At 38.8% G+C, this 12,341-nt stretch overlaps 1 protein-coding gene across 1 annotated transcript in view; it reads right to left on the bottom strand.

Moving 5' to 3' along the window:
• LOC126483654 (guanine nucleotide exchange factor subunit Rich) overlaps positions 1-12,341 on the bottom strand; it is a 291,359-nt gene that overhangs the window by 74,073 nt on the left and 204,945 nt on the right. The window contains exons 18-19 of the mRNA XM_050106716.1: positions 9,180-9,364; positions 8,833-9,110 (exon numbers count right to left, since the gene is read on the bottom strand). Of these exons, the coding sequence (XP_049962673.1) occupies positions 8,833-9,110; positions 9,180-9,364 (463 nt within the window). The remainder of the gene's footprint in view (positions 1-8,832; positions 9,111-9,179; positions 9,365-12,341) is intronic.

Raw genomic sequence — 12,341 nt, 5'->3', positions numbered from 1 at the left:
AATATTGTTGTATACTTAGAAGTCCAGTCTTATGCAACATATTCAATACACCTCTCCAAGAAGGAACTGTCACTGATAAAAACTGGCTGCAACTCTCTTTAAGAAAGGTGATACAAATAGTCACAAACTAGCACCCAATCTCCTTTTTAACTATCTTTTCAAAAATTCTTGAAAAACTCATGCACAGATTGATTGTAGATCATCTCAACTGCAGCAATATCCTCAACAATAGTCAATTTGGGTTTTGTGCTGGTTTTTTATACTGAAGAAGCAATATTCTCTTTTAAAATCAAGGTTTGAAAGCCATTAGCAAAACATGTCTCCAGTAGGTATTTTTTGTGATCTCTTGAAAGATTTTGATTTCATAAACCATCAAGTTCTTTTGAAAATGGCAGAATATTATGGACTAGGTTGTACTGTTGGCTCATGGCTTCAGTCATACCTAGAGGATTGAAAGCAGAGCATAATGCTGAATAGCTTATCCGGAGAACCTGGCTCATTTTATTGGGGGACCTTAAGTTGCAGTGTGCCACAAACCTCTGTTTTAAATCCACTGTTACTTCCTATTTTAATTAACAACCTGAGTCTTTCTTCCCATGCAAAGTGTAAATTTACCCTTTTTGCAGATGATAATACGTTTCTCACTGATCAGTTGTCAGGTAACAATCTTGAACAAACTACGAACAAAGTTTTCCCTCAAATTTGAAATTGATTTTCTTCAAATGGTTACTCACTCAATTCACGTGGTGTTCAAACCTACCAGTAACAAATCTAACAGCCCACCTCTGAATTGCTTCGATGTCTTCCTACAATCCAACTGGGTATGAATCCCAAACACTCAAGCAGTACTCAAGAAGAGGTCGCACCAGTGTCCTATATGTGGTCTCCTTTACAGGTAAACCTCTCTTTCCTAAAATTCTCCCAATAAACCAAAGTCGACCATTCACCTTCCCTACCACAGTTCTCACATGCTTCTTCCATCTCATACTGGTTTGCAATGTTACGCCCAGATATTTAAAGACTTGACTACATCAAGCAGGACACTATTAATGCTGTATCGGAACATTACGGGTTTGCTTTTGCTACGCATCTGCATTAACTTACATTTTTCTACATTTAGGACTAGCTGCCATTCATCACACCAACTGGAAATTTTTTTCTACGTCATCTTGTATCTTCCTCCTGTCACTCAACTTTGACACCTTAACGCCTTACTGTACACCACAGCATCATTAGCAAACAACCACAGATTGCTGTCCACCTCATCTGCCAAATCATTTATGTATATAGAGACTAACAGTGGTCCTATCACACTTCCCTGGGGCACTCCTTACTATTCCCTTGTCTGCAGTTAGCACTCAGAGTTGAGAACAACATACTGGATTCTATTACTTAAGAAGTCTTCGAGCCACTCGCATATCCGTGAACTTATTCTATATGCTCATACCTTCGTTAACAGTTTGCAATGGGGCACCACATCAAATGCTTTCCAGAAATCTAGAAATATGGAATCTGTCTCTTGCCCTTCATCCATAGTTCACAGTATATCACGTGAGAAAAGGGCAGCCGAGTTTCACATGAGTAACGCCTTCTAAAGCTATGCTGATTCATGGACAAAGGCTTCTCAGTCTGAAGAAAGTCTATTAAATTTGAACTGAGTATACATTCAAGGATTCTGCAACAAACAGAAGTTTGCTTGTCTATTCTTTTCACCAGACTGTTCAACAAGGGAGTGAATGGAAGCCTTAGACCCACTTAGCTATTTTACATAAGATCAGAATATCCTCCAGTTCTCTACCAGATCTTTTGCTAAGGTGTGACGATGGTAGGTGTTGCGTGCTTCGTGCATACATCTTTTCACAGACGCAGTAATCTTTACTAACCTTCACTTGTTGTCATTTGTGCATTCCCTTGTGAACTGAGAGTGCAATAGCCTGTGCTTCCTCAGCATCTTCTGAATTTCATTATTAAACCAGGGTGGGTCCTTTTGATACTTTATCCACTTACTAGGCACATAACTCTCCAGACCATGATTTACAATCTGCTTAAACTTTGCCCATAATTCCTCTATTGTCTAAGTGAGACACTGATAACTGCTTATCTGCTCTATTTTGTAGAACAATTTTCCTAGCCTTCTTGACTGATTTATTAACTTTTGTAGTCACAGTTGCTATAAAGACATTATGACTGCTAATCCCCATTTCTATACAGACATTATCGATAAGGTTCAACCTATTTGTAGCTACAAGGTCCAACATATTTCCAATGCACGTGGGTTGTCGAGCTAGCTGCACAAGACAGTTTTCAGACAACATATTCAAAGGTATTTCGCATGACTATCTGTCTGTATCCCCTGCAATGAATCCATAGACAGCCCAGTCTATACTCGGTAGGCTGAAGTCACCTCCAATTAGCATTGCATGATCTGTGTATTTATGCACTATTGGGCATAGACTTTCTTTTAATGACTCTAGAACTGTCACAGCATTATTGGGTGGCCGGTAAAAACACTATTAACTTGGTTTCACCTACACCTATTATATGTGACCAGATAACTTCACTGGCACATTCAACTTCGACATCACTAGAGACAATATTCCTGTCAACTGCAATGAGCACTCCCCCTCCTATGGCCTCCAATATGTCTTTCTGATATATGTTCCACAACTTGCAAAATATCTCGGAGCTTTCCACTTTGTGTTTCAGCCAGCTCTCACCCCCAAGAATAATTTGTGCGTGAGAACTTTCATGGGGGCAGTAAATCCAGGGACTTTATTACAAATACTTTGACAGTTTACTGATAAAATTACGTCAGTCAAAGAGCCTTTATTCAGAATGTCATTCAATTTCCCTTGCTGCATATTGACTGGCGAGTGTTCATCAGAGCACCTCAAGCTACTGCCTAACCTATAAAACCCTCATGTGCACTCCATAAATACTCTGTTACTCGAGTAGCTGTTTCCTTTGTGTAGTGCATCCCTGACCTATCAAGGGGAGTCCTATAAATCCCCACACAATAACACAGGTCTAGAAATCTCCAGCCAAGACCACCACAGTGTTGACAAAACCTTCGCTTGAGACCTTACACTAGACTCCAAACCAAAGGACCCCTATCAATTCTGGGAACAATGCTTCAAATTGTGAGCTGTGCTTGCACCCTTGCGAGGCTAGCAGTCTTCGCTACCTCTGCCAGCTGCCTGTACAAACTGAGGATTGCCTCAAAATCCATATAACAGATGTCGACATAAGCCACAACTTGCAGATAATTGCACCCTGCACACTTGATAACTGCAGGCATGGCTGCCTCCACATCTTGTCTGGGATGAGCCCTCTGAGCAGACATACCGAGTGCACATTGGCTTTCTTTCCAGTCCTGAATGCAATCTGCCTAACACACCTAACTTTGGAGCTTCCTATAACTAGTGAATCCCTCCCTCCATGTGCCTGCTCAGACCTTGTTGAAGGAGCAGCCACCTGCCCACCCACAGGATGAATGGGCAAGGCTAGGCGGCCAGTCTCCACATTGGCCCTCTGTCTCTAGCGACGCAAATGCAATACCAGCAGCCACTCACCCTGATGTGAGGGCAGACCACCACTCAGGTGCACTAGTAGTTGCCTTGGAAGCAGAGGCTGTGGGTAAAACAACTGACACCTAAGGTGTACGATGTGACACGTCAGATTCTCCACCACTGCTACACCCCAAGGCTGAAGGTGAGTGACCATGTCCAAAAGGGCATTCAGCTGTTGGTGGATTGTGGCCAGCCTTTCCTGCATTGGCACACACCCTAGCCATAATAGTAAGACTAACTGAAGAAGTAAACTATAAAAGCAGACAGACAGTAAATAAATATGGTTTCCCTGGAGGTTCTATCTTTGGGCTCATACTTTTTCTTGTGTATATAAATGAACTTTCATCTGTAACATTACCGGATGCCAAGTTTGTTTTATTTGCAGATGACACATACATACAGGGCTATTACAAATGATTGAAGCGATTTCATAAATTCACTGTAGCTCCATTCACTGACATATGGTCACGACACACTACAGATACGTAGAAAAACTCATAAAGTTTTGTTCGGCTGAAGCCGCACTTCAGGTTTCTGCCACCAAAATGCTCGAGAGCGCAGTGAGACAAAATGGCGACAAGAACCGAGAAAGCGTATGTCGTGCTTGAAATGTACTCACATCAGTCAGTCATAACAGTGCAACGACACTTCAGGACGAAGTTCAACAAAGATCCACCAACTGCTAACTCCATTCGGCAATGGTATGCGCAGTTTAAAGCTTCGGGATGCCTCTGTAAGGGGAAATCAACGAGTCGGCCTGCAGTGAGCGAAGAAAGGGTTGAACGCGTGCGGGCAAGTTTCACGCGTAGCCCGCGGAAGTCGATGAATAAAGCAAGCAGGGAGCTAAACGTACCACAGCCGACGGTTTGGAAAATCTTAAAGAAAAGGCTAAAGCAGAAGCCTTACCGTTTACAATTGCTACAAGCCCTGACACCCAATGACAAAGTCAAATGCTTTGAATTTTCGGCGCGGTTGCAACAGCTTATGGAAAAGGATGCGTTCAGTGCGAAACTTGTTTTCAGTGATGAAGCAACATTTTTTCTTAATGGTGAAGTGAACAGACACAATGTGCGAATCTGGGTGGTAGCGAATCCTCACGCATTCGTGCAGCAAATTCGCAATTCAATTCACCAAAAGTTAACGTGTTTTGTGCAATCTCACGGTTTAAAGTTTACGGCCCCTTTTTCTTCTGCGAAAAAAACGTTGCAGGACACGTGTACCTGGACATGCTCGAAAATTGGCTCATGCCACAACTGGAGACCGACAGCGCCGACTTCATCTTTTAACAGGATGGTGCTCCACCGCACTTCCAACAGGAGATTGGAAAACCGATGGATCGGTCGTGGTGGAGATCATGATCAGCAATTCATGTCATGGCCCCCACGCTCTCCCGACTTAACCCCATGCGATTTCTTTCTGTGGGGTTATGTGAAAGATTCAATGTTTAAACCTCCTCTACCAAGAAACGTGCCAGACCTGCGAGCTCGCATCAGCGATGCTTTCGAACTCATTGATGGGGACATGCTGCGCCGGGTGTGGGAGGAACTTGATTATCGGCTTGATGTCTGCCAAATCACTAAAGGGGCACATATCGAACATTTGTGAATGCCTAAAAAAAACTTTTTGAGTTTTTGTATGTGTGTGCAAAGCATTGTGAAAATATCTCAAATAATAAAGTTATTGTAGAGCTGTGAAATCGCTTTAATCATTTGTAATAACCCTGTACATACATATACATACATACATAAATCCTTGTTCCAAACATCATGAATATGACATTTCGTAATAATGTGGACTGTATCACTTTAACAGAAGTTTTCTTTATGTGAAATAATTAATTAATTAACTTTTTTACAGTTATTACTTTATAGCTAAAAATTCATCTATTTAGTAGGAGTTGTCATTCAGAAATTCTTTTAATTTGCTTTCAAATGTTGGTTGGCTATCTGTCAGACACTTAATGTTATTGGGCAAATGACCATAGATTGTTGTGGAAACATAATTCACTTCTTTTTGTGCCAAAGTGAAATTTAATCCAGAATAATGAAGATCATCCTTTCTTCTAGTGTTGTAGCTATGCACTTTGCTGTTATTTTTGAATTCGGATGGGTTATTGATGGCAAATTTCATAAGTGAATATATGTATTGCGAAGCTACTGTGAATATCCTGAGTTCCTTAAATAAATGTCTGCAAGGTGATCTTGGGTGGGCTCCAGCTACTATTCTGATTACACGCTTTTGTGCAATGAATACTTTTTCTCTTGATGACGAATTGCCCGAAAATATGATACCATATGAAAGCAATAAATGAAAATAGGCTTAGTAGGCTAATTTATTGATATGCTCATCAATAACCTTAATATCATAAGAAGCTGAACCTAACTATTTCAGCAGATCATTGTGTTTCTTAAAGTTCAATTTCTCATCAATGCACACACCCAAAAATTTTTAATACTCTGCCTTAGCAACAGACTTCAGTTCATAGTCTTTATCAATGGTGTTATGCCATTTATTGTACAGAATTGTATAAACTGTGTTTTCTCAAAATTTAGTGAGAGTCCATTTGCAGAGAACCACTTAATAATTTTTTGAAAGACATTATTTACAATTTTGTCAGATGGTTCTCCCTTATTGTGTGTGATTACTTTACTTTTATCATCAGCAAAAAGAACTAGCTTTGTATCTTCATGAATATAGAGTGGCACGTCATTAACATATATTAAGAACAATACGGGACCCAAGACTGAACCCTGTGGAACACAATTCTTGATACCTACCCCATTTAGAGGACTCTGCTGATTTTTACAGACTATCTGTACTTTTGATTTCAACCTTCTGAATACTTCCACTTAAATATGAATTTAACCATTTGTGCACTGTCCCATTCATACCACAATACTTAAGATTATTTAGAAGAATTTCATGATTCACACAATCAAAAGTCTTTGAGAGATCACAAAATATCCCAATGGGTTATGTTTGGTTATTAAATGCATTTAATATTTGATCAGTGAAAGCAAATAGGCTTTTCAACAGAAAATGCTATTTCTGAAAACTGAACTGACATTTTAATAAATAACAAATCAAGCACAGTCTCACAACGAATGGTTAATGACATTTTAATTGACTGTTGTAAATGGTTCACAACCAATTCTTTGTCACTTAACTTTGAAAAAAGACATTCTATGCAGTTTAGAACTTGTAAGTGGTTTCTTGCCAAAACATGCCTAAAATATGGGGACAAATAGATAGAAGTAAATTACGAGTGTTAAATTCTTGTGGTTATAGCTTGATTTCAAATTCAACTGGGAGGAGCATAACACAGAACTGCTGAAATGTCTACCAAATTTCTATTAGCAATTCAAATGTTGTCACACATAATTGACGTCAAAGTGAAAAAGATAGCACACTATGCTTACTTTCATTCTGTAATGTCCAAAAATGTTTAATAAGAATTATTTGTGGTGTGAACTCAAGGACGTCCAGTGGAGGCCTGTTCAGGAAACTAGGGATGCTAACTAATGCTTCCCAATACATTCATTCCTTAATGAAATTTGTCATTAAAAACATATATATTTTTCAAACCGACAGCTCAGTTCATGGTATCAGTACTGGAAACAAGAATAATATTCACAAAGATTTACAGTCACTTACTTCTGTCAAGAGATGTGTGTATTATTCAGGAATACACACTTTCAACAACTTGTCAGCAGCCACAAAAAGTTTAATTATAAGTTCAGTTAGGTAGAGCCTAAAAGATTTATTAGAGGCCAACTCCTTCAATTCCATTGACAAACTGCTTAGTAAAACTTTCTGATGTATATATGTTACTAATAATATCAAATTATCCAAGTATTACATGAAATCTAACTTCTGTACAAATTCATTGCAGTAGTGTGATCATTGTAAATGTGATGATGCACGGGTCAAACAGCCTAAAATTTATCATATTCACTTAAGTGTATTGAACATTTTCCTGTTATGTGAAAAGTGTGCTGTTATCTTGTAAATGAAAATACAGGGTTATTACAAATGATTGAAGCGATTTCACAGCTCTACAATAACTTTATTATTTGAGATATTTTCACAATGCTTTGCACACACATACAAAAACTCAAAAAGTTTTTTTAGGCATTCACAAATGTTCGATCTGTGCCCCTTTAGTGATTCGGCAGACATCAAGCCGATAATCAAGTTCCTCCCACACTCGGTGAAGCGTGTCCCCTTCAATGAGTTCGAAACTGTAAGGCTTCTGCTTTAGCCTTTCCCGTAAGATTTTCCAAACCGTCAGCTGTGATACGTTTAGCTCCCTGCTTGCTTTATTCGTCGACTTCCGCGGGCTACGCGTGAAACTTGCCCACACGCGTTCAACCCTTTCTTCGCTCACTGCAGGCCGACTCGTTGATTTCCCCTTACAGAGGCACCCATAAGCTTTAAACTGCGTATACCATCGCCGAATGGAGTTAGCAGTTGGTGGATCTTATTGAACTTCGTCCTGAAGTGTTGTTGCACTGTTATGACTGACTGATGTGAGTGCATTTCAAGCACGACATACGCTTTCTCGTCTCCTGTCGCCATTTTGTCTCACTGCGCTCTCGAGCGCTCTGGCGGCAGAAACCTGAAGTACGGCTTCAGCCGAACAAAACTTTATGAGTTTTTCTACGTATCTGTAGTGTGTCGTGACCATATGTCAATGAATGGAGCTACAGTGAATTTATGAAATCGCTTCAATCATTTGTAATAGCCCTGTATATTTAATATTTTATACTCATTCCACAACCATGAGCACCATTTCACTTGGTATCTGCGGAAGGTACATTAGCATATTTGTTTTTCTTTGGTAATTATAGTCTGTTCTTGTTTTTGACATGTTCGACATCCTGGAGGATATCCTCACTCAGAATCTTTAGGAACGAAAAGTACATCTAACCTAATTTAACTAGTGCAGTTTCATCAATTACTGCCTGTCACACAGTCACGTCTGGAAGTCTGGATGAATCTACAAAAATACATTTTATTTCTTAAGTAATATTTCTAGTAAAGGTTTTTGGTGTTGCCTGTCTTTCTAATTAGCTTGTTTTAAAGGGAAAAACAGTTTAAGTTTGTTACTGTAACACAATAATTTTTATGGAACAAACTATGCACAAAATGATGACCATATTATACACAATTAATTAAATACCAAGTGGTGGAAAACATACAGTCTAACAGAACTTGGACATTATTTGCACTAATTCTGGCATATTTGTGCATACAGTCATACCTGAATTTGACATACTTCGTTGCAAATAGTAAGACACAGGTTGAGTGAGAGCTGGGTATGGCCATGAGAAATCATTATGCAGTTGTTTTAAAGCAGCAACAAAATCTTCAACTCTGGCAACTCTATCCCTTTCTTTTGCCAGCCATGTGACTAAATGAAAATCCAAATGAGCTGCAAAATGTCCTAAATCTGCCAACTGTCGTGCAGAAAGTAAACGTCGAGCATGGCGCTGTAGTATCACATCAATAAAGAAGTCTTCAGCGGACTCGGAAGACTCTCTGAAAACACAATATGTTTCAGAACATGTAATTTATTAGAACTGACAAATGTAATGGAATAATCATTACCTATCATCTCCACGCCCAGTAGGAACAGACTTTTTTCGCCTTGTTGGGACTGATTTGCTGCTTTCTGTTCCACTACTATTTGACCTCAGGAGTTCGTGATGAAGCCCGCCAACACTGGGTGTTCCACTTTCCACTTGCTTAATCTTAGGTGTACTAGTTGTACTGAAGCTACGGCCTCGAGAAACCTATTGACAGAGTAAAGAAAGCTATGAAATTTTAACAAAAAAGTGAGAGCTTCAGTTATGACACAATTACATGAAAAAGTTCTACATTCTGACATAATTGTCATAAATTAGAGTGACTATAATATAAGATGAATGTTTATTTGACACTACAATAGTGAATCCATAGTCACAGTACATAAATTTTTCTTTAAAAAGAAGGGGTCACATTACCAGTTTCAACAAACTACGTCGTCATTTTCAAATTTCAATTCACATTTGAAAATGATGACATAGTTTGCTGAAACCAGTAATGTAACCACATCTTTGTAATGAAAAATACACGGATAATAACTGCAACCTTACTTGGCAAAATCTGATTTATTCAGTCAAATATTTCTATTGAACTTTAAGTGAAAGTTGCTTTCATCAAGCTGGAGTGAGAAGCAGAAGTTCAGGATGATTCTAACTACAGAGAGAGACCATAGGCAATGAACTGCTTAATTCCTATATATTGTTACTTCATGTTGTGTTCCCTGAACACACTCTATTTGTTACTGAATTCCAAGGAAAAAAATTGTTTTTCAAAATTTGGTACACTAAAATATTACATACTTGGATGCTTCTTTCACAAACTGAGAAAGTAATGTGTCACAAAGAAGTGCCCTGCCTGAAGACTTTTCGGCTTCAGTCCAGCTCAGCTGCCACCACTTTTCATGCTTTAGTGTCATTCCATAATGCACAATTTTTAATATAAAAAGCATAATAATATACAATAAATAAATTAGTGAGGCTTACTTAATAAATGTAAGCTGTACCCAGTTTTGCTCGAATCATCAAATGGCTCTGAGCACTATGGGACTTGCTTGAATCATGCTTTCATCTTTACCTATCATGTGATATATCACACAATTAGATTCCCTGGTCATTATTTATTCCACCTCAATATCAGCTTGAACCTTGTGTGTCTGTGCATTTCAATCTGCCTTGTGTACAATGCGAGCATACATTCTACAATTTAACATAACATTACTTCAAACAGCATATCGAAGAAGTTGATCACTCTCTGGCATCAGCAACATTACATCTCATCGGAATGACATTCAGAAGGTGTATGGAGTAGTTCGTTCAGGAAAACAGGTACTTGTTTGAACATCCAACTTGAACAAACATTCTCCTACCATAACATCTGCCTGAACACAGCCAAGTACATGAAGCATGTTGCATTCACCTCAAAAACTTTGAAAGTTTCGGAGTCCCTAATTAAAACTGATAAAAATTTGATTTAAACTTATTTGTACACAGTTGGTTTAAGTACATCAGCTACATGATAGGAAAAAATGTTCTAATTAATAAATTATAGCTTACTGCTACAACTCATAGGAAAAGACCTAAATAAACTACATTCCTAACTCTGCAGAAACAGTAATAGTTTGTATGTTTACTTATTTAAATAAACATTCTTTTCACTTATAACTTTGTAAGTTAAAGATAAATCACCTTGTTTGAAAGATACTGTATATTAATAGTCTTGTACACTTGAAAATGGCAACATAGTTACAACTGGCCATTAATTGTTTAAATACATACTTATCTATGCAGATAACAACAATATTAGGATAAGAATATATTGCTAGTAACTGTAAAGATGACTCGTTGAGTTGCAGACAACTCAACGGGTCATCTTTATGGTGAGTAGCAATTATCTGTTTCCTAATATTGTTAATATTCTAAACTGGAATTTTGATTGTTTTATCTATACAAATATACAGTCTCAACAGAAATAATATTGCCTTTCAAGAAATTTTCCCATGAGCATACACAATGATAAGCCAAATCATCATTACTGTTGCCCACCATGAGATCGAATACCACCCAGTGGCAATGTGGGCATGCGACTTTGAAAGATGAATGGTGAATCTCACTAACAGCGATAGACACTGCAAACAGAGAAATCCACTAACATAAGCAACTATCACAAAGGGTAGATTGTGAAGTCCGCTCAATGTGAGACTGGATGGCTGGTCAAGAGTCTGTTACGAGCATCTATGGAAAATATTCGACAGACAGTGATGCCACGAGTAGGTAACAAGGTGTTGGATGTTCAGCCTTAATCACAGTACATGGAAGTTGAAAGTTGACCCATTCTATAAAACAGGATAGACAGCAATCTGCGGCAGATCTGATGACACAATACAATGCTGGTGCAGGAACAGTATTAAACATGGGGCTTTGTAGCATATGGCCACTACATATTTCCATGTTGATATGGTGTCATCATCAATTACAATTGCTCTGGACATGGATAATTGAGACTGGACAGTGGATCAATGTAAACATGCCATCTGATCAGATCAATGATGTTTCATGTTACACCAGGCCAATGGTAATGTCCAGGTATACCGCCATCCAAGCAAATGGCTGCTTGAAACATACTCCGCACCACAGATGCAGACCGGAGCTATATGGTACATTCATCTGGCCTTCCCTGGGACCTACCATAAGTTCTGTGACAAGCTAGGCTAAGACTTCCTGGACTTGTGCCTTAGGGTTGAGAACTGTTGCGTCCTCCTTAATGGGTCAGATGTGCACTATACATCAGAGGCGGCTACCAAGGTAGCTCACTGCGTGTGGGGTACACACACAAGTCCTTTAAATTAGATGGTTCTCCATCCAAGCTAGATAACAACAGTTGTAAGAAACCCAGAAGTATTAGTGTAAGATCAAAAAGAAATGTCTTTCACAGATGACAGTATTAAAATCCTAGTGGTTAACTGCCAGAGCATTTGCAACAAAGTGCCAGAGTTTGAAGTGCTTCTGAAAACCAGTAAAGCTCACATACACTATGTTAAGTAGGCTGGTTGAAGCCTGCAATTGACAGCAGTGCATTACTGTACTGTGTCATGCATTGTTTGTCGCATGCTCATAATGAGTGTTTACAGCCTGTCGCCTCTCGCGGCATGGCTTGCTTTTGTGCGTGCTACCGCCGCTTACAATTAAA

Source organism: Schistocerca serialis, chromosome 6, assembly GCF_023864345.2.
Source record: "Schistocerca serialis cubense isolate TAMUIC-IGC-003099 chromosome 6, iqSchSeri2.2, whole genome shotgun sequence".
In the NCBI taxonomy this organism is placed as follows: domain Eukaryota; kingdom Metazoa; phylum Arthropoda; class Insecta; order Orthoptera; family Acrididae; genus Schistocerca; species Schistocerca serialis.
This window is presented reverse-complemented; position numbering and strand designations above follow the sequence as displayed.